The 23,931-nt window shown below is 44.3% G+C and overlaps 1 protein-coding gene across 8 annotated transcripts in view; it reads right to left on the bottom strand.

The window, feature by feature from the left end:
• Positions 1-23,931, bottom strand: part of PTK2 (protein tyrosine kinase 2) — a 245,595-nt gene that overhangs the window by 163,355 nt on the left and 58,309 nt on the right. For all 8 annotated transcript variants that reach the window (XM_077750005.1, XM_077750004.1, XM_077750007.1 and 5 more), the window contains one exon: positions 3,050-3,276. In XM_077750005.1, coding sequence (XP_077606131.1) covers positions 3,050-3,244 — 195 coding nt within the window. In that variant the 5' untranslated portion in view covers positions 3,245-3,276. The remainder of the gene's footprint in view (positions 1-3,049; positions 3,277-23,931) is intronic.

Consider the following 23,931-nt stretch of genomic DNA (forward strand, 5'->3'; position numbering starts at 1 on the left):
GGTAAGTGACGTCAGCCCCCGTGCACCGCTGCTGGTGTGTTCAGTGACCGTGACCGGGCTCATGACTCACACCTGATCTGGGTGGTGCCTGAGGCTGACAACACAGAGCGTGCCCACGTGCCCATCACAGACTCCCCACAAGGAGCCTCCACCCCACCCCACCCCAGCCTCCTCATACTCAGGAGCTGCCGCAGGGGCCGCTGCCAGCCTGGTTGTGGCCCAGAGCCTGAGGCCTGGCCCTGAGTCCTGCAGGCGCCTCCGGAAAGGAGCTTCTGCTGCTTTGCCCACTCTGCTCACGAACGGTGGGCTCCTATGGGCTCTTGCAACCACCAAGCACGTAAACTATTTATAATTAGCACATACACGTAAAAGGAGTAAAATGTATTAATTGCAGCATGAGATATATTGACTTATGACAAGAATCCAGTATTTTTTTTCCTTGTAAAAATAAATCTTTCAACTCCTCCAAAGGTGCTGTTTTGAGTAAAGCAGTCTCTCTGATAATCACTTCCTACAGAGCACAACTGTCTAGCAGAAATAAAATGTAAGCTACGTGTGTTATTTTTAAATGTCTTAAAAAAAACCATTAAAAGAAATGGATTATTTCCATTTTAATAAAGTATTTTATTGAACCTACTGGGTCAAGAACATTATCCTTTCAACAGGCAATCGTAACAGATTACAGATGAGATAGTTTACATTCTTTTTTCGTACTAAATCTTTGAAATCTTGCAGTTTCTACTTAGAAAACATCGGCTCAGCCCAGCTACACTCCAGCATTCAGCTGCTGCCCACGTCTAGTGTCCCAGGCAGTGTGGCGACAGAGGGCCTGAACCTAATTATTCAGTTACTTCGGATCAGAGGAAGCTGCGTCCTTTCAGAAAACAGGTGGTCTGGCTTCCTCTTTGCTACCGTTATTAAATGGTCTGTTTACTTCGGCCAAGTGCCTACCCTTCCACTCCTAGCTCACCAGCCCCCTGCCCGTCTCTGTTGTAGGTCAGCAGGCCTCAGATGCCGCCATGTTCCTTCCCCTGCACCTGCCTAACCATATATGCTGCTCCCTTTGTCCAAGATGTTCTTCTGTTTGGTGCTTCTTGGGGAGAAATATGTCACAGACAAGTTCTGCAGAACTATTTTGTTCAGTTTTGCAAATCCATTAATCAACTAATAACACTGCATTTTCAACGTTATAGCCTTAAATAAAAGTGGGTTATGAATAATAGTCACCTTCTATCACAGGAAAAGCTGAGTGAACCAATGCCAATTGAGATTTTTTTTGCCTCAAGTTGAAAATCATCAACTGATGGGAGTTATTGAATTTTAAAACATTTATCACTTACTAAGAAATAAAACCACCTGGTTTTCAGCCACTTGGATTTGCTTGTATTGATCTTCCCAGAAGTTCAACAAATATGTTCTCCTAACTTAGCCATGTGAACCTGGTTTAAAGTTTTCTTCACAATATAAATGTTTTGATGTCTGGTAAATTCTGTGACATTGGCTGAAGGCCTGACACGTGCCCAGTGATCTTAACCCTCTGTGAGTAGTACATATGATACTAAAATACCTTTGTCATGGAGCCCTCCCAAGGTACATTTTCAGATACGGCCAATCTTGAACGTTCACTAAATGTCTTGTCAAATTCACAGCTTTGAAAGGTCCCCTCCTGGACAAGCGCCGTGGAGTTTGCTAACAAGGCTGATTGATGCGATGCTTTAAGCAACGTCCTCATTCACCATAACTGAAACTCACACTAAGACTAGCACATGTACTAAGAGCCTTCTCATAAAAGTTACATCTGCATGCTTTCTCTCCAGCATGAACAGTGCGAGTAGGGTGGGATATGGGCTGCTGGCCTTTCTACCCAGTGACTGTGTTTACAAGGGTAAACGTAAAACAAAACTATAGGAAAACCAGAAAAAGCCATCAAGCTTCATAAAAAGTTTGTAACAAGAGACTATTTTACTTTAATTATCCCACATGAATAGATGTTAATACATATTTAAAAACTGGATGAATTCTTCTCCTTTGAATAATTACCCCATTTGAATAGTCAGCAGTGCAATGTTATAGAGGTAAGAGAAACTTACACAGAATCCAAATGTAATACTATACCCTCAAATCTAAATTCTACCAATCCCTTTAATTTGCTTAAAAATGGCTGACGCAAATAAGTTAAAGAGTAGAAAATTGATTAGCTTCATTAGTATAAAAAGACAGGGGAGAAGAAAGAGGTCTCTGTCCATACTGGCACTGGACGCCGTCCCCCTTAAAGACGAACTAGGACTAAGTAGAGGGGAGGGAAGGAGGGGGTTCTGTGACACTTGGCCCAAGTGAACACTTCCTGAAAATCTACGTCCTGAACTCAGTTTTCTGAAAGCACAGTGCTACCGTCTTAGGGCTCACTCTCAGCACCCTCTGCCTCCGAAGGCGCCTCTCCCTGTTCTTGCCCGCGATGCCCTTCTGCTCGCTGACGCCCACAGGCCACCTCCTACGCTCAGCATTACTCAGAGAGGTCTGCGCCACCAGGGGGCCCTGGGACACGCAGCCCGTAAGGACCACAACCCAGGCCATGGGCATCTCCCCAGGAGGACATCAGCTGTACAAGCAGGCGCCTTTGGATCCCACAACCATGACAAGTGTCTGGTATATAGAACCTATCAGTTTTTGAAGAGTCTATCCTATTTTAAGTCATGAAGATACCTTCAAGATTCACCCTCTGGGAAATAATTTATTTCCTAAGTATTAGAGTTTCTTTTAATTGCTTTGATCTCTTGTATCTTAAAGAGTTAAGAAAAAAAATAGGAGTGAAAAATGCCATGTCGATGGCATTACATGAGTAATATCTGGTTCAGTTACTACTTTCCTACAAAAGTTTATAACTAAAACTCTGGTCAGTCACATATTAACTGAATAAATATCAAGAAAAAGTTAACATCTCTGTAATGTGAGAATAAAAATTTTTATCTTTTCTTGGTATGTGCCATTAACCCCTGTGCCTATCTAACCTGCTCACACACGGAGGACGTGCCCGGGGAGATGCACTTACCCTGACATCGGTAGCGTCTCCGTGCCTGATAATACTGGCCCAAGTGGCTGGCTCACTGCTGTTCTCAAAATAGTGAAAGACCTTCAACACTCGCTCCATTGCCCCAGGGGAACGTTCCACTCCAGTACCCAGATGAGTCTTGGTACTCGAATTTGGGGTGTGATTCAAGTTTGGGTCAAGGTAAGCAGCTGCCATTATTTTGCTTGATGCTATGTATCTGTCATACTCTGTAAGAGAAAAAAAATTATCAGCATACAATATTGGAGACCTATTAAAATGTGGTTAAGATCAATGAAAATGTGATATGCTGATCCTTACACTGACAACACCATTCTCTGCTCTTCCCCTGTGGTGTGTTATATGCCCAAGGTGAGCATCAGGAGGATGGATGCCCCACCTACCAAGATACTCACTGTGTTCCCCACACCCAGGGCCCTACCTAATCCACAGTGGCAGAATAAATATTTGTTAAATTTTTATTAACAGATTAAGAGGCCAGGGGTCCTAGTTAAGCTCTGTTAAAAATCCACTGTGTTATCTATAAACGATGTAACTTAGCCATTACACTGTTTATAGATGACACGTTTGCAAATGTATTATCTTTTTAAAATCATAGCCTTTAAATCTGGGAAAGTCTCATAGGAAAGCCAAATATGTTAATTTTGCTGCCTACTTTTGACAACTTTGACGTGAGATACAAATTCTTTCTTCATACGATAAAAATTCCGTGAGAAGTTACTACATGTACTAGGCGCTGGTGAGGGAAGACTCTGGGTCAAAACCAAGTCCTCCCGTTGAGCCAGTCCCTCAGCAGGAGAGTCAGACATGTCACAACTGAAAACAACACAAAACCAGAAAGTAAACAAATCAGTGTCTGCTGGTGTGACAGGATGTGACAGGAAGACTTCCATGTGAATGTGAGGGAACACCCAGCCAAGACTAACACTCCCACTGAGAAAACTCGGATAAAAAACCAGCCCCAACATATCTGGAGTCAGAGACACTGTGAGGCAAGCAGAACAGCAGGGGACACAGATGGGGGCATGAAGAGATGACTTTTACCAAAGGGTATTTGCCAATCCTGGGCCTTCAAGAGCCTGAAGATCAAAAACAAGTCATGGATGAGTAAAAAACCAGCCGAGCTTTAGGCAGTGAGCCACAAAGTTATGGGCACGGGGTCCCCAGGACTCTGGTGAGCGGGACGGAGCAGAGAACTGAGTCACACACTTTGCTAGCTGTCCCCGAAGACGGTCACCAATCCTGAAACTTAGCCCATAGGGGGCCTGCAGCAGCTGAGCAAAGCTGGAGGTCGAGCAGGGGCCCAGAGCCCACCCGGCCGGGGACAGAAGACATGAGCAGCATGACCAATAACCTCAGTGTACCCAGCAGAAAGCACTGCGCCCAGCCCAATTCACCTCTGTGAGGGAAATACCCACTAAATACGCACATGGGGCCTTCGTTAAAGCTGACCCCATGCCAGTGAAAGAGTAAAGTTCAAGAAATATCAAAGGACTAAAATTATTCAGAGTATATTCCATGTCTAGCGTTAAGCTGGACAACAACAAAGTAATTATAAAATCCCCAATTGTCTGGAAATTAAGCAATGTACTTCAAGTAACTCATTAGCCAAAGAGGAACTCAAAGTATTTTGAATTTGAGGACACAATTTGAGGGCTTGAACTCACAATCGCGAGATCAAGAGTCACACACTCCACCAACTGAGCCAGTCAGGCACCCCCAAAATCTATACTTTTCAATGCATATATTAGAAATGAAGACTGGAAATTAATTATGTAAATCCATATCTTAACAATACTATTTAGAAGCCAAACAAAATCAAGGTTGTTGAAACGAATAAATAATACAACTGACATCATCCAGCAAGAGAGAAGACGGATCAAGGAAAGGAGAGAAGGAGAAAACTAACCATAGTGAGGAAGGAGCACAAGAGAAGGAGAAGGCTAATAGTAAGGTAGTAACAGAGGATGAGGTATCAACAATGGGGCATCGTGAACAAGTTCATGCCATGGAATACGAGAGGCGAGACGCACACACGGTTCTTTGCAAAGTACAGCTCAAGCCATAGAAGGTACTGCAGCACAAAACCAAAACCAGCAATACAAAGTGTAAACAGACCTATTCCGTTAAAAATGGTCAGTATCTGACCAAAATTCTTCCCACAAAGGAATAGCTGAATTCTTCCAACAAGCTAAGGAAGAAGACTATTAATCTTACAGAACTTCTTCCACTGAAAAACAGAGTATTTCCCAAGTTATTCAAGGAGGCCAGCAAAACAGGGATACAAGCCAGCCACAGACAATCTGAGAAAGGGCACAAATCAGTCTCACTTGTAAGCACGGGTGCAAAACTCTTAACATATTAGCAAATTAACGCCCGTAAGATTTAAACATAGCATATTATGACCAAGAGGGGTTCATTAAAGGGATACAAAGGTGGTTTAACATTCATTCTTAACAACAACAAAAGCTGGCAGCTACCACGGTGCCCTTAGCAGGCGAGCGGGTAAACAATCCATGGCCCTGCCAGACACTGGAGTGTTACTCAGGCTAAAGAGAAATGAGCTACTAACCCATGAAAAGACTTGGAGGAACCTTACATGCATATTACCCAGGGAGAGAAACCGATCATACTGCATGGTTCCCGCTACACGCCAGCCTGTAAATGACAAAACCATAGAGATAGTAAAATTCTCAGTGGATGCAGAGCTGGGGGGCAGGGACAAACGGGAACACAGGCCATTTTTAGGCCAGTGAGAACAGTATGACTGTATAACGATGGATACCCATCTTTACACACCTCCCACCTGTACACCACCAAGAGGAAACCCTATGGTGAACTACGGACTTTGGGTGATACTGATGTGTTCACGGAGGCTCATCGACCATAACACGTGCACCACTCTGGTAGGGGTGCTGATAATGGGGGCAGCTATGCACGCACCAGCGCAAGGGGCCTACAGGGATATCTGTACCTTTCCCTTGCTTCTGTTGTGAACCTAAAACTGCTCTTTAAAAAATGATCTTGGGGCGCCTGGGAGGCTCAGTCGGTTGAGCGTCCGACTTTGGCTCAGGTCACAATCTCACGGTTCGTGGGTTCGAGCCCCACCTCAGGCTCTGTGCTGACAGCTCAGAGCCTGGAGCTGCTTCAGATTCTGTGTCTCCCTCTCTCTCTCTCTCTCTCTCTCTCTCTCTCTCTCTCTCTCTCTCTCTCTCTCTGTCTCTCAGAAATAAATAAAACATTAAAAATTTTTTTAAAAAGGTCTTAACTTTTTTTTTTAAAAAAGCACTCAATTCACATTTCAGAAATGAGAAGAACCACAGTTGTCTTAATATACACAAGAAAAAGCATCTGAAAAGTTTGCCAACCACTCATGATAAAAACTCTTAGCAATGTAAGAAAAGGAAGAAATTTTCTTGACCTGATAAAGAATATCTACATGAAACTGGTGGGAAAGAGCTCCCTGCCATGCCTCCAGGAACACAGTAAGCCCACGGATGCCCACCACACCACTTCTAATTGACATTGTTCTGGAAGTCCTATTAGCCAGGTTACATGGGCAAAAAAATAAGTAAAACAGTGGGTAAGAAGGAAGGAATTAAAGTATCATTATTCACAGGCTGCAGGATTTTGTATGGAAAAAAATCCACAAGAACATACAGAGAAAGTACTGGAATTAATCACTGAATTCAGCAAGGCTGCCGGACAATCAAACAAAATCAACTATACTTCTGACTGCTTGAGCAATCTCTTTTGCTCCCCAAACGAGACAGTAAGGATGACTAAATCCAGCACCACTGATTCCTGGGAGGAAACACTACATCTCCAGAGTGCTCAGAGGGGCTGACGTTCTAGCGGCGGAAATCACTACTCGTAACACTCAGTGTGTCAAGGAAGGGCCAAACCAAAACCACTACACAGATACACTTCTGTGGCTGCAAATCAATGGCAAAATCCTTCCGAAGTCCGTAAGAAGTCGGCCAAAACATTTTTAAAAAGAGAAATCATTGCTATGTTACCCGAACAAAGCAGTTCAGGATACAATGTGATTTTGTTTTACAGTTTAGTTCTTTCATCTGCTGGTCCAAATCATATTTGTGCTATAACGTCTCAAATTGGCAATATTTCCACCGCCAAACCTTCTGTGACTCTTCTGGATAGTTCTGTATTGGATCATGTTAACGCCACCCACCCCCCTACCGATGGCATTCATGTCTGCCTTTTTGTTGGTCTTGAGGATTCTGAGATCCGGGCACCGAGGCCTCCTCTTTGGCAGTCACCGAACCACAAGAAGTCATAAAACTTTGGTTTAGTCAGTTTGAGGGCTAGTCTCAACTGTGGAATGAGAAGTCCCAAGACAGGCTTTCTGGGACACTGACTACTGTTTCCCACAAGTGACAGAGTTCCCAGTGTTGCCTGTTGGCCTCCGTACGTGTTTCTGACCCGCGGCTAATGTACGGCTGGACGCCGGCTAAGACAAGCCGTGGCCGCACCGAGAGGCAGGCGCTGCAGGGCCCGGTAATCACAGCGGCCGCGTGCATCTTTTAGAACTTTTCAAGGCTAATCAGTCAGAGGCACCTGCTCCCTGAAGCACACTACGAACTATCTTTTCCAAACAGCTGTCAAAGAAGAGGAAACGAAAAGACTGTAAGAACTGAAACTGGTTTCTCATACCTCTCAGACTACCGTGGCGAAGGACCACGGTACTCTCAATACTTACATAAAATGCAAGGAGAAATAACTTGTAGGAAAATGAAATTTAAAAATAAAAGACAAAAGCACAGAATTTCTATCAACAGAGTCAATTAACCAAATCACTATAAACGTTTCCAGCCAGATGCTTACACCGAGTTCTACCCCAATTCNGTTCTGTTTTGATTTCCAGTCTGACTCAGATCAATACTTACATAAAATGCAAGGAGAAATAACTTGTAGGAAAATGAAATTTAAAAATAAAAGACAAAAGCACAGAATTTCTATCAACAGAGTCAATTAACCAAATCACTATAAACGTTTCCAGCCAGATGCTTACACCGAGTTCTACCCCAATTCTTTCGCAGACGGTGACGTCCCAGCACCAAGGCCAGCCTGCCATGCTGGCTCTGCTGCGTCCGCACTGGGGCCTCAGAGGGCTCCGACAGCGCACACCGCCCCATCCCAGGCAGCCCCGCACGGGGGCCCGGCGCTTCCTGCACCGCGAATGCTGACCTCGCTGCCTCGGCACTCCCTTAACACAGGAGACACATCAAGGCGTCCTGGAGCCTAACTTTTTCTTCTCTTGGAGTTAGAAGGACAACCCCAAGTCAGGGTGTAAGGAAGCAAGGTGTTGGAAATGCTGGAGTTCGCCCTGAGCCTCCCCCCGACAGTCTGGTATAAATGCCCCTAACACAGCACACACAAAAGAGAGAGAAAACAAACCTCTCCAGAGTTTCCTGAGGTGATAGTCACTATACACCCTGAGACCCCACCAAGACAGCAAACTGATTACGCCTGAAATATGCCAGCCCTTCAATAAAACTTGAGAAGCTTGCCAGAACTTGAAAGCAGCAGCAAAGAATGCAAACTGATACAATTAAATTAAAAAAAACTAAGACATAAACAAGTTTGGAGACTTTTTAAGAAGTTGGCAGTGACCCTACTTAAAGTAAATCCTCAAACAAACTAGACTGGCATAAAAACTTTCTTCTCCCAAATTATGGTCTTTCACATAAGATTTGGGTTTCTTTTCTCATAAAAAGCCTACCCTGAATATTCTAAATTTCCTATACTGATTTTACTTAACAGAAGAGCTAACGTTACTTAAATATATAATATTATAACATCAATATGTGGCAGCTTATATTTTCCAAGGGCAGCTACACAATACTCCATCCCCAACCCTCTTCTTCCAATGTGACTCTGGCTCTCTCTTCCACAGATGGCATCTGTGTTCCTTTCCCTCAAATCTAGGGGAGCTTCTGACCAGGCTAAGAAACATCCTATGCTAGGTATTAAAAGGCAAACTAGGTTCCCTTGCTTCTCTTGGGAGGCTCGCTCATGAAACAGGACGGCCATGCTACCCAGAGACACAAGTGGCCCAAGAACTAAGCTCTGAGAACCAAAGCCGGAGCTGAGTCTCGGACTGACAGCCAACATCAACTTCCCAGCCGTGTGGCAGAGCCACCCGGACAGTGGACCCTCCAGCTCCCAGCTGTGCCAGCCTTGTGACCACCAGGGGAAAGAGACAGCTGTCCCTGGTGAGCCCTGTCCAGACTGCAGATCGGAACAAAATAAATAATTCTTGTCATTTTAAAACATTAAGTGTTGGGATGACTTGTGATCAGCAACAGGTAACTGACAGAACATGGATTCAAACTACAGCAAGTACAGGTGGTTCTCGGGGTGCCCAGGGGCACGGACCCATAAAATGACCTGATAAAGTAGTCTGAACAACACTTGCCTCTTCCTACCTCGTCCTAGAACAGAAGATACAGAGCGAGCATCCTTCCAATGCCTTGGCAAACTATCACACTCCTTTCCAAGTTCTGGGCCAGCATCTAACGTCTTATCATCCCTGTATGGTCAGTGCCGCACACTATCTCTGAAAACCCCTCCACTGTGAACCTGTCGGGGGCATGCTCTTCTTTGTCACAATTGTTCTCTTCATTTGTGTCAATAAATCCACCTTTATTTCCTAAGCTCATTTTGACTACATTAACTAGAAAGTCTGGATCAACAGCAAAGTCAGCTATTTTGTTCTGTAATTCTGGATCAGCTAGAACCTTCCAGAGTTGTCTGCATGGCGTATCTGCCGCCGCACCTGTACACTTGCTGCTCTCCCCTTCCGGCCAGCACTGGGTCCCTTCATCTGCATGATGTCACGCTGTAGCAGACAGCCTGTCCACACTCCCCACACAGGCTTTACAAATTGAAATAACTCCTTGATCCACAGGCCAAATTAATGAAACTCTGTCTCAGGGTCGCTCCGGTGGCTTACGGCAGCTTTATGCCAATTGAGGCCTCTCCCACTCGCTACACAGTCACTGACTTCACATCTTCTAAGCACAACATCACTTCCAGTGGTACCATTTCTTGTTTCAATCCTGCATTTCAACTTTGTTGGCCAATCCCTTCCTTTGATTATCCATTTTTATAAATGTCACAGAGGCTTATCATTAGCAAAGAAGGTAACACAACCACACACTTTGCTGTGTATAAACTGAGTAACAGATGCACAGTGACCAGTCACCAATGGACTGTGACAGAGGGAGCGTGATGGGCCACTGGTCAGTCACAATTCACCGCTCTCATTTATGGGTGATCTGTAGACTGAGTTTGTACTTCATACAATTAGAGCTGATATTTGTGTTAAACTAAAACCTGAGCCATTCTATGGAGGACTAGTATTATTTAACTAAACCATAGAAATTTATATTTGTGCATTCTAGAACGATGCCAAACATGGGCTGCCTGTATAATAATTCAACTAATGTCTTTATTTAAAAGATTATTTTGGGGGGCCCCTGGGTGGCTTCATTGGTTAAGCATCTGACTCTTGATTTCAGCTCAGGTCATGATCTCACAGTTCGTGATTTCAAGCCCCACATCAGGTTTTGCACTCACAGTGCAGAGCCGGCTTGGGATTCTCTCTCTCTGCCCCTCCCCCCTCTCATACTTGTTTTCTCTCTCTCAAAATATTATAAATAAACTTTAAAAAAAAGATTTTTTGAATTTCATATAATATGGTAAACTATGTAAATCACTTACTTTATTTGAGGTATCACTGTAAAAATTTTAATGTTATATTTCTGATAATATTCAACATTAGATTTTAAAATTAACTTTAAATTAATTTCTAAGATCATTAATATTGAGACCTGGAAAGTAATCAGTGAGTAATTTTTGGAGACTTAAAAAAAATCCTAAGGAAATGAGGAATGGCAAAATAGAAAGAATACATTTGTGCCGAGTAACATACAGCCTTACTTCTATTTCGCCTACTTAAACATATCTGTTACTGGGGCACCTGCATGGCTCAATCAGTTGAGCATCTGACTCCTGATTTCGGCTCAGGTCATGATTTTCAGGGTTCATGGGACTGAGCCTCCCATCAGGTTCTGCGTTGCCAGCGTGCAGCCTGCTTGAGATTCTCTCTCTCCCTCTCTCTGCCCCTTTCCTGCTTGCTTGCTCTCTTTCCCCCTCTCTCAAAGTAAGTAAACATTTAATAAATAAACATCTGTTATTCATAAAACCCACTTAATAAAGTGCTGATAAGATGAATAGGTTTTAAATTGAAAGTTAAACATGTTAAGTGCATCATAACCTACTTACTCATTTTTAAACTCAGAAAGATAGAGTATATTAAAATTACTAAACAAGGAAAGGCTGTGAATGATAATAAAGAAAAATTAAGTTCGAAAGACCTGATACACACCAGCTAGCCCTGGCAGGCAAATGGCCACTGGACAACAACCGTGATCTCTTTCCGGATCTTATAAAAAGAGGAAAACCTAGAAATAATCGGACATAATCTTTTCCACTTATCTAATTAGCTCAACTCCTAAAGCAAATGTTTAAGAGATTCTGTCCTGCAATCCAGATGGAAAACTGATCTTAATATTACCGTAACTTCCTATGTTGGGCATTTCTAACACTCCTAAGCCCTCCTCACCTCTGGACTTGAAAAAGAACCCAAAACTATGCTTTACAAGTGCTCTGTCAACCTAGAGTGTTAACGTAGTTAAGGTGCACTCTGTGCCGGACCCCCGACACTGACCGCTGCGCTGTGGAAGCCACCTCCGTGTGCTCAGGTGTCTGTGCTGACGGCCCCTAGGGGCACCTGCCCTCCCACTTCAGGCTTAAAAGTTAAAAATCTATAGCAACGGGAGACTGGCCTTCAAGGCTGTTTATGATTTCAGCATGCCTTGAAAACAAAGGGGCTTTCTCTGTAGACACCATTCATTAAAAACGGGACAGGAAAAACGACTTAGTTGAGACAATGTCTTAAATAAACTGCGCTGACTGTGCCTGAAGCCTGACTGGCAGCCGTGAGGGCACAAGGAGCACCCACTCCCAGAGGCCACCCACGCCAGCTGGCCTTACTGCTCCGCTGCCTCCAGGCTCGTGAAGACAGCTGTCCAGCTGCATGTACTGAATCCAGAAGGACTTCAATCAGACAACCAAACTGGCCCGAACAAAAGCGAGTGACAGGAGACAGCCTTATCTTCTGTTGGGGTTCAGTCTACTCAGCTGTTCCCAGCCGCTCCTGTCCTCTGCCCGATCTTTCCTTTCCCTGTTTTTCCAGAACAAGCACATTAGCCAACAACCTGTCCAACTGCCTATTTGATTCTCTATCCCTAAAACTTTCTTTTTCTTTTTTAAATGTTTATTTATTTTGGAGGGATGGAGGGAGGGAGAGAGAGAGAGAGAGAGAATGAGAGAATGAACAAGTGGAGGAGATGCAGAAAGAGAATCCCAAAGAAAGAGACAGGGTCCATGCTGTCAGCCTCGAACGCTGAGATCATGACCTGAGCCGAAATCAAGAATCAAATACTTATTCGACTGAGCAACCCAGACACTCCATCTCTAAAACTGTGTAGCAAGAACCTTTGAACTAAACCTATGAACCCAAATAGTGCTGTATTTCACCCCAAAACTGAGAACCACATTTCCTTTTATCTTCAGTACCAGAATATTATTAACCCCAAGACACCTAACTAGACTCTAGGCCCCATAACTAACCAATGATACTGATAGTTCCTTGAGCCCCTACAGAGCTCGGGGAATATGAGGAACAGGAAAAACTGCGAGCCTAAGGATCGGCAGTCTGGGACAGCACCCTCCCTCACAGAGCTACACGGAAGCTACTACATGGTCTTCACTTCTCTTGGGGTGTCTGTATCCCCACCCAGACCGACCGAAGTGCAGACCGACTGCTAAGAACCAGGTATCAAGTGGGTGTGTTTGTATCCTCTCAAAACAGAACCACAGAACTAATTACTCTTTGTCAAGTCACATAACTGTCCCACGTACACTGGATCGAAATGAACACTCCAGTTACTTGCATTTTATTAATAGTTTGATGTGAAATTCTGCTGGGAAAAGACTGAAACCCTTTGCTCACTAGCACGTGTGAGGATTTCTACACTGGCCGGGAGTTCCCGAGCTAGAGCACGGGAGCTGTACCCTGCGGGTGTACCAACTAACCAGTGCACACTCTAAAGGCTCAGCTCAACAGCAATAAATTCATTGGCTCATAGTCTTAGGTGTACTCATTCCTCTTGACTACTTACTGGATAGCTGAGGTGGAACTGTAGGATAGGTATCCTGGCTAAATAATTTAGGAAAGTGAATCATTGATGGATCACCCCCCAAAAAAGTCCATTTTGGAACCCAAGAGGGACCAACCTGATCCAAGGGGCTTTTTCTCTCAGGCCCAAGACAACTAGAAAACCAGCCATCACGAGGGTCCTCACGGTTTCCTGTAACTGTTGTGGTACCAACTTCCTCTGCTGGTGGACAGCTAGGTTCTTAAATTAGGTAACGAAGCCACTGTACTGAGCTAATTGAAGCTAGAGCAACAAAAGGAACTAACATGGACAAAAAGGGGGTTTGGAGAAACCATGAGGAAGAACATGGCCCAGAAGTGGCCTAACCAAAGAAGGGCTTCCAAGATGGCACCAGCCAAAGTCACACACACTCCACTGTTTCCAGAGGCACCTGCCTTCCCAGGCCGCCTCCACGTGCTCAAGGCAAACTTCGATGAACTGCAGCCAGTCAACCAGAGGTCATATCAAGACACCAATGTAGGGGCGCCTGGGGGGGCTGAGTCAGTTGAGCATACAACTTTGGCTCAGGTCATGATCTCACAGTTTGTGGGTTCAAGCCCTGCACAGGGCTCTGTGTTGACAACTCAGAGACTGAAGCCTGCTTCAGAGTCTGTGTCTCCCTCTCTCTCTGACCCTCCCCTGCTCATGCTGTCTCTCTCTCTGTCTCCTAGAAATAAATAAAACATTAAAAAAAATAAAAAATAAAAAAAATAAAAAAATAAACATTAAAAAACATTTTTTAAAGACACAAATATAAAGATGCTGCTTAATAATCTCCACCTTCTCTAACAGAACAGTGACATTTAGTAAACAGACGAATGAACAATCCGGCCTATCCAGACCGCAGAGCCCCGAGCCACAAGAGGAATGAAGTACTGATAGCCCGACAACACGGATAAACCTTGACAACATCACGGTATGTAAAAGAAGCCAGAGAAAAGGTCACATGTTGTACGATCCACTTATATGAAAATTCCGGAAAAGGAAAATTCAGGGAGACAGAAAGCAGATGAGTGCTTGCCAGAGGCTGGGGGAGGGGTGTGCCTGTCAATAGGCGATGGGGCCGGACAGCAGTGAGGATGTACAGGCTTGTGTGTATACTTAAAACCATGGAATGTTATACTCCAAAAGGACAATTTCACATTATGAGAAATTTTCTTATATGAATTGCATCTCAATTAAAAAAATTTTTTTAAGTATAATTTTCCTATCACTCCAAAACTTTAAAAACCAACAATGCTGAGTGCGGCAAAGATGTGGAGCAACTCGAGCTTTTACACGCTGCTGCCTGGGCTGCAGGTGTTTCAGAAACGATTTCTGCGCTGGCTGAAGAGCTCTACACAGCCTGAGCAGCCATTCCACTCTGAAGCGTACACCAGAGAGAAACACAGGCCCATGTTCACCAAAAGACACATGCTGTGTTCAGAGCAGCACCAAGCATGTAGTTCAAGCCTGGAAACAACCCAAACATCCCTCAATAATAAAACAAACTGTGGTGTATTCTTAAGTGGAATACCATACAGCAATGAAAAACGAGTGAGCACTACGTACGACAACATGGATGAGTCGCACGGACGTTATGACTGGCAAAAGAGAATACAAAATTCAAAAATAGGCAAAACTGAGTCCCGGTGACAGAAATCAACGGTGGCCACCTTCCCAGGGGCACCGGCCACAGGGCGCCAGGAGGGAGGCTGTGGGGGCTGCTAAGACTGTAAACACTGATGGGGAGAGAGCAGTAAAAACGATTAGCAGGATGCAAACAATATGTCATCTTACACTCTATGTGCTTTACTTCAATTTTACACCTTTATTTACAAAAATGAGAAAATTTTTGCCAGAAGATTCTCATTCAATAATTGGCCAAAAGCAACGTGCAATAATAAAGAGCACTGGCTAATAAGATTAATTGCCTGAGCCACACTTAGCAATCTAGCAAAGAAGCAATTCACATGGGCACATTTCTAAATGCCAACTGTTCTTTATTTTACAGTTCTACCTATGCCTTTTTTCTAATTGTATATGAACGTGCTATTTTGCAAAATGTAAAATGAGTGATGCTTGCAAATACCAAATTACTGTTCATTTACCATCTTCTATGAAAGGAGTTCTTTCTTTATGGACCTACATATACACATATGTGTGTACTGATCACAGACCTCTTTGAGGATCTGTTGAAAAATACGAACATTTTCAGGGGGAAACGTAGAGATACGAAAACACACAACATTTTGTATATGACTGCAAGGTTCATGGGTCCCTTAAACTCATACACGGGCCTCAGCTCAATGATCAACAGTCCAGCAGAGGGAGGCAAATGTCTGCCAGTGCCAATACACATCACCAATAATCAAAAGTACCATTTTGTGGGCAGCTCTACACACAAGGGAGAACATACATTATCTCATTTAATTTAAATACTGGTAGAGATGGGCAGTGCTTGCTTGGTTATGCCGATAGAAAAGCCTAAGATGAAAGACACTGCTTATTCCAAGGACACAACGCTACTGGGTGTGGCTGGGTTGTGACATTGTGACCTAGGGCTCTGAAACCCTTTCAGTTAAGGTGCCCTGTACATCTAAACACCAAGGAGCCCCCTCAGCCCTGCCTAACAATGTGCTCTGCCCCGAAAACCTCCAAGCTCAGGGAAGCGGTCTACTTCACTCAACATGCCCACACACGCGCGTGCACACACGACTGCTCACCACTCAACACACACACGTGTGCAGACACGCACGCACACACACACACGACTGCTCACTCCCGCAGTCACAGCAGTAGGAAGGATAACAGAACGCACATGGATGGAGGAGTGAGTGGAAGGAAGCGTGCAGTGTAAAGCAGAGTCCGCTGGGCCTGCACAGGAAAGGACAGAGAGGTGTGGTGGCCCCAGCACATCTTGTGACACTTACCTCTACTACGAGCTCTCTGGGACTGACTGGTTGGCCAGTGGGAAGAATAGAAGGCAGAAAGAAATCTATTTTCTCATCATTCAATAAATGGTAGCTAATGTGACCCCAAATGAAGTGTGGCTGGATGGAACGGCCAGACAGTGGGTGGGAGGCTGGGTGGGTGTATCCGTGTCATATGACATGACCTCCAGGTCTCCGGGAGGTCACAACAGTATGGACTAATTCCTTGAAGCTAATTCCTTCTCAGGCTGAGAAGTCCATGCCTGATTCCTAATTACGTTTATTGAGCACAATCATCATGACAGATATCCTCAAACAAGTCTTTATTACTAACTGCAAATCTTCCAGATAAAAGAAACATGGTTAAAGTATTTTTCTGTAATACTACTTCATAATTAAATTAAATATTTAAAGATGTAAAGTAAACAAAGAAATCAAATGTCCAAAATCAATGTAAAAAAACCTACATTAAAGAATTCCTCTTGCCCTTCAGCATTTCTTAGTTTATATCTAATATATTGCATAAAGCATCAAAACACTTTCCTTAGAAAGAACTAACTCGGGGCACCTGGGTGGCTCAGTTGGTTAAGTGTCCGAATTTTGATTTTGGCTCAGGTCATGACCTCAGGGTGGTGTGATCAAGCCCCATGTTGGGCTCTGCACTGAGCATGGAGCTTGTTTGGGATTCTCTCCCCTCCCCCCTTCCCCTGCTTGCATGCTCTCAATCTCTCTCTCTCTCTCTCTCTCTCAAAAAAAAAATGTTAAAAAAAAAAAAGAAAGAAAGAAAGAACGAAAGAAAGAAAGGGGGCACCTGGGTGGCTCATTCGGTTAAGTGTCCGACTTCAGCTCAGGTCATGATCTCATGGTTCATGAGGTCAAGCCCCGCATCGGGCTCTGTGCTGACAGCTCAGAGCCTGGAGCCTGCTTCAGATTCTGCGTCTCCCTCTCTCTCTGCCCCTCCCCCACTCACACTCTTCTCTCTCTCTCTCTCTCTCAAAAATAAATAAATGTTTTTTAAAAAATTTTTAAAAGATTAAAGGAAAGTCAGCAACCAGTTTTCTTGCTCAGGTGACAGTAGCAGTGACACCAGTCCGTGGAGATAAAGACACAAGCGGGGCAGACACCGCTTGTGTGACGAAAGGGGACAGGCCAGCGACAGGCCAGGGGCAGAAGAGCTGATTCAGCTGGGGTGTGTTATGGGTACAACACAGGCCTAAACACCCGAACTCAGGAATGGAGCCGCCTGGTGCCTGGAGTTAAGGAGCGGGGAGGAGGGGGCTGGACGTCTGGAAGAGCACTCTGGGAAGGGGAGGAAAGCTTCAGGCCCCGTCTACTCTCAGGCTCGGGGGTGGGAGAAGCAGCTGAGATCCTGACTGGGACTCTCTGAAGTCTTTTTAAAAACCCTATGATTTCACAGCTATGCCTGAGCCTTGTACTCAGAAAGAGACCTACATTTATCTCTGGGAAAAGGCTGCCATGGGCACTCTCCCTGAGGAGCACTGGGCCGAAGCAAAACTGCATAGCGGCCAGGACCCCGAGTGTGCAGCTAACGTGCTGTGCGTGATGCAAGAGGGCCTTCCCTGATACGCCGAGACGCCTGGGCCTCAGGGAGGTCAGAGGGCTCCTGAGACAGGAAGGTCCGTGTCCGGACGGGAGGGCGGGGGTGGTCCCGAGTTGAAGTAATTATTTATGCAGCACTTACCATGCCAGGGCTGTTCTAAGCACTTAAAAATGAAATAATTTAATCCTCATTATGACCTTATTTGTCCCCATTTTCCAGATGTGGGGACACAGAGAAGTGACCTGCCCAAAGCCATAGAGTCTACCTGGAGACCATGAACTTGCTCACCGGACCCTGCCGGGCCTACTGGGCCTGCACCTTCTCTTCAAATCCCTCAGGTTATCGGGCCTCACGCTCGCACAGCAACTACGGCACTCGCCATCGTGTTGTCATACCCCGCCGTCCTTGGCGAAGGGCCAGCTGGAGTTGTGACTGCTACTGCATGCCTTTCCATGGCCACGCTGCCTCCTGGACTCGTTCATTCACGCCTGTGCCCGCAGGCAAATGCACGTGCCACATCGCCCTGACGTTGCTCCAGCCTAAAAATATGTACTTCACCAAATACGAGGACTGGCACCGGAACAGAGGTGTGCCCGTGCGTACAATCCCGGCCCGCAGAGCTTTCAGCCTGGTTAAGAGACACACACCCGTGATTGCTCACAACCGCAGTAAGAGAGAAGGCAGCAGCAGTAAGAGCTGCTGGTAGAGGAGGACCCCCCCCCACCCCCCGTCAGTCCCACGTCGCGGCGCCACAGCTGCTGGAAGCACTGCAGGAAGAGGCGGCGTGGGGCTTCAGGGGCTAGGAACCTGCGATCCAGAAACCCTTACCCTTTGCTTCCAGAAAATGTTCATCATGTCTTTGATGACTTAATCCTTTTGTCTCTTTCTACAACTCTTGTCACTCGGATACGGGACATTCTGAATTCATCCTATTTTCTTTTCTCCCTTATTTTTCTCTCCCATACATGCTCTGCAGATCTTCACATTACTTCCCACCACTTTTATGGAATTTATGTCTCCTTTGGTACTTGTAACCTTCCTGTTCTTTGAATGTACTTTTAAAAAGGATCCTGGGGGAGTCTAGGTGGCTCTCAGTCAGTCAAGTGTCTGACTCTTGGTTTCAGCTCAGGTCATGATCTCATGGTTCAGAGTTCAAGCCCCACACTGGGCTCCTTGCTGTCAGCATACAGCCTGCTTGGGATTTTCTCTCTCTCTCTCTGTCTCTGTCTCTGTCTCTTTCTCCATCTCTCTCCATCTCTCTGCTTCTGTCCCACTCAAATTATCTGTCTTTCTCTCTACCCCCCGAAAACAACAACAACAACAACAACAAAAACAAAAACAAGGACTGTCACGACTACAATATCTCCCTTAGCTCTCTGGAGATCCTCTACTGAGATTTAAATGTTTCATCTTGTTCTTTTAGCTTCCTTCTGCTTGTTGTTTCATCTTTGTTGCTCAAAACTTTTCTGTTTAGACTTCACATTTTGAAAGCAAAAGCTGTCTTCATTGTTTTTTTAACTGAGACAGAATTGGCATATAACACAGCAGCGCTGAGAGTACAATCCGATATTTGCACACACTATGGAATTGATCCCTGAAGTATAAAAAAATTTGTTTCCTGTGATGAGAACTTTTAGGATTTACTCTCTTGGCAACTTTCAGGTATCCAGTACCATATTATTAATTACCGTAACAATGCCATACATTACATCCCACAACTTATTTACAAGCAGAGTATTGTACCTCTTGACCCACCCCTTCCCTCCTCCCCTCTAGCAACCACCATTCTGCTCTTTGTATCTAGTTTTATCTTCTCCGTTTGTTTTGATTTTTAGGTTCCACATGTAAGTGAGATCATACAGTATCTGTCTTTCTCTGAACTACTTCACATAGCATGATGCCCTAAGGGTCCATTCATGTTGTTGCAAATTGAAAGATTTCATTTTTATGGTCAATAATATTCCAATGTATGTATGTATATGGGAGTGTGTCTGTGTGTATGTTATACAGACTTACACACTCACCATACATTGTCCATCAATTCATTACCAGACACTCAGCTTGTTTCCATGTCTCGGCTATTGGAAATAATGCCACAGTACACATGTCTTTCCAAATTAGTGTTTTTGCTTTCTTTGGATAAATACCGAGAAGTGAAACTGCTGGATCATATGATCAATTCCACTTTTAATTTTTTGAGGAAGCTCCACACGGTTTCCCACGGTGGCAGTACCATCTATGCCCCCACTGACAGTGCAAGGGTTCTCTTTCCTCCACGTCTTCAGCAACACTTGTTATTTCTTGTCTTTTGATAACAGTCAATCTGACAGTGATAGCTCACTGTGGTTTGATCAGCATTTCGCTGATGGTGAGTGATGTTGACCATATTTTCATGTGCCTGTTGGCCATCTGGATGTCTTTGGAAAAATGTCCATTCAGATTCTCTGTCCATTTTTTAATGAGATTTTTTTTCCTTTTGGTATTGAGTTGTTCACAGAGTTTCAATATTAGCCCTTTATCAGAAATATGATTTGCAAATATCTTCTCCCATTCTAGCGGCTGCCCTCTTGTTTTGTCGATAGTGTCCTTTGCTGCGCGGAAGCTTTTAGTTTGACGTAGTCCCACTGGTCTGTTTCTGCTTTGTTACAGGGACTCTTTAAATATCTCATGGTCACGGAGCCCTAAACATGTGGGTGACCCGACGATCCACGTGCTGAGCAGAGTCGACCACGCGGCTAGACATCCCAGAATGTCAGAATCTGCCCTTTCTCCTGGACCAGTCTCCTCAGAAGAGAATGTTTCCATCCCCTGCCAGGGGTGGGCAAAAGCCTTCCAACAGGACTCGAGGAACCAAAGAGAAAGCGTGCCTAACCTCACTTAATCCCGATTCTGAGGGCAAGAATGCCCTGTCCGTAGGAAAGCTGCTAAAACTATACATGCAGACAACCCACAACAGGGATAATAACTTATCACAACAGACTTCAGCTGCTAGGGCTTTGGAGACCTCCGCGGGCCAGGCACGCCCCTCAGAATGCCAAGACTGACCACCTCGCGTGGAGCCAGTCATTTACTTTCTATGGCGAAGGCACCCTAGAAGTTACAGGACAGCTAAAACTTCACCTAAATCACACAAACTTTTCAAAGAACGAGCCCAAAATAATCCTGAGCCTCTAAGTGAAGAGGGCTGGACTGTCTACAGAAGAGGAAGGTCTCAGCAAAGACCGCGTAGGCAGTGACTTCTGAGCGGGACCTTGACCGAGAAGCAGTGCGTATTGCTCAATAGTGCTGAAAACTGTGCTCGGCTCCCCCACTCACCACTGTGTGAGTGACCCTTAAGTTACTAGAGGCTTCTTGTCTGTAAAGACGAAGTAGTAACACCTACCCTGTTAGCTAAGATAATAAACGTGAAGTCCTTATTAGCAAGGGAGATTAGAAACAAAGCTGGCATCCACTAGTGACAGCAGTGGTTAAAAGAGGTAACCTGAATTCTCCAGGCGGATAAAAGGGGAATGGAAATCCCAGAAGACCCCCCTCCCCCACTTAATAGCACTTTCACAGTCCGAGCACAGCCCTAACGAGCAGCCTGTTACACGTAAGAGCTTTATGAAGCCTGTCAAAAAGGGAAAGAACAGACCATCATTCCTACCATGATAGCATCTGGCAGTTCTGAAATATATAATGAAATCCAAGGACCAAATGAAGCATAAGTGTTTCTGAGAATTCTCCCCTAAACCTTGCCCTATTAAAAAAACAAAACAAAAAAAAACAGTACACATTTTTCTAAACTGCAAATATCCCAGCAGTGGCCCATTCCATCATGACCTTACACAATAGTTAAAACAAAAAGAAAGCCTGACAGTCTGGGATTGTTATCTCCTCAATGACTCTGTCAACTTCACAAAATGGTAGATTTTCACAGTAAAAAAAAAAGTAGTATTAATATACAATATTCTAGGAGTATTTTGTTTCTCTTAAAAAAAACTTTTTTAAAAGTTAACAAAACTTTGGGGGAGATATAAGATACTGGCCTCACCCCGGTTAACAAGGTCCTAGGTTTTCTCCTTGTCTGTTTATTTGTTTTTAATATGATAAAGACTATATATCTTTCAATATAACAGTTTCTGGCCAATGTAATTATAAGGAAAATCTATATTCACATGCCCTAAACTCAATTCATAACATTAAACAAACGTATGTATGACAAACTCTCAAGCTACAATCCAAACAGAATCTGTAGGACACTGAAATCACCTGTAAGTCTGGAAGGCAAGGCGTGTGGCAATCAGGGTACCCTACTGTGGAAGAGACTGCTACAGAGGTCTTTCCTCCAGGAACACCCCGACACCTGACACACCGCACAGACATTTAGAATGTGCACAATGGAGCGCCTGCGGGCTCAGTCAGTTAAGCATCTGACTCTTGATTCTGGCTCACTCAGGTCATGATCTCACGGATCTTGGGATCGAAGCCCGCATTGGGCTCTGTGCTGACAGCAGGGATTTTCTCTCTGTCCCTCCCCCACTCATCCTCTGTCTCTCTCAAAAATAAAAATAAACATTAAAAAAAAAAAAGAATATAAGCAATGGGGTGTAAACAAAGCTCCAGTTGGAAATGTTTCCACCTGAAGCATCAGCCACAACAAAACCTCATGGGACCTTCCTGGCGGCAGAGCCACACGAAAGGACCGTGCACGTCCGGGACTTCTCCAGTCTGACTCCGCACATGCCCTTCATCACCAAATCCTCTGCTCCCGCGCTCCCGGCCTCTGGCCTCAGAGTTCAGCCTCCACTTTCCTCTTCACTTCTTGGTTCTAGAAAACTGTCTTCCTTTTTGTTAAAGTCTTGATCTGAATTTTTTTCTAACTAATTCCTTGAACACTGTGCTACTTCATTATACATGTAACATTAGGGAACAGCACGGATCTTCTACCTAGAAACAACTGTTAAACATACTGTCTGGTAATCAAAAAAACATCTGAAATCCTACATTTTAGATTCTATTTATGTGGAGTCTTCTCCCTGGGCTATAGGGTTTTAGCGGCCTGGGTTAAGGTACTGTGTTGATGTGTAGGACCTTCCCTTTCCAAACCGAGAACAATGCCAGGCTTCCAGAACTGCCACACATGGGAGGTGCATTCACAGCCCAATTCTGCTCGTTCTGTACCGCAGCCTAACATGTGAGGTGCACCAACCTGGAATGCACAATTCCATGGTTTTCTATATAAGCACATGCACATACACGCGTGTGACCCCCCCCCTTGGGGCTATAACTCACAATGACACAACACACTTCCACTTCTGCTCTGTGGCCCTTTCTGACTAAGAGCTCCCCATCAAATGGGACCACAACTTCCAGAACTGCCACTAGAGATTAATGTTTCCTAACCTTACTTACGCTGGTCATGTAAATGGAAATACACGGGGACACCTCCCAACTTGTTTTATTAGAACGACAGTACTTGTTATCAAAGTGTCACAAAAAGAAAAAAAATTACAGATTGGTACCCCCCTACACAAAAGACACAGATTTCCTAAACAAAATATTGCATATTGAATATAACAATATATCAACAGGATAATACCTCATGATCAAGTGGGATTTATCTCAGGAACGCAAGGTTGATTCAACAATCAAAACGTAACTCATCCATTATTTTAAAAAACAGAAAGTTCCTATAATTAATAAAGACAGAAAAAAAAACACTTGACGAAATTCAACACCCTCTCATGATTTAAAATAAAAAAAGCAACTCTCAGAAAACCAGGGGTTAAAAGGAATGTTTTATTCAAAAGAGGGATTCTATGAAAACAAAGACAAACTAGACCTAAATCCTACTCAACACTGAAAGCTTTCTCTCTAGGGTCAGAACATGACAAGGACACTGTAACGAAGGTGCTAGCCAGGCAACAGGGCAAGACAGAGAAATAAAGGACATCAAGACTGGACAGAAAAAGGGTTTTTTTAGATTACATGATTACAGACTTCTTTGGATTTTCTACTTGCTCAGATAAACCACCACAACTAATAAGTGAATTTACAGTAAAGGCACAAGATAAACTAACAAGATAATCTACCTCTACATAC

The sequence above is a fragment of the Crocuta crocuta genome, unplaced genomic scaffold (assembly GCF_008692635.1).
Source record: "Crocuta crocuta isolate KB4526 unplaced genomic scaffold, BGI_CrCroc_1.0 scaffold119, whole genome shotgun sequence".
NCBI lineage: Eukaryota > Metazoa > Chordata > Mammalia > Carnivora > Hyaenidae > Crocuta > Crocuta crocuta.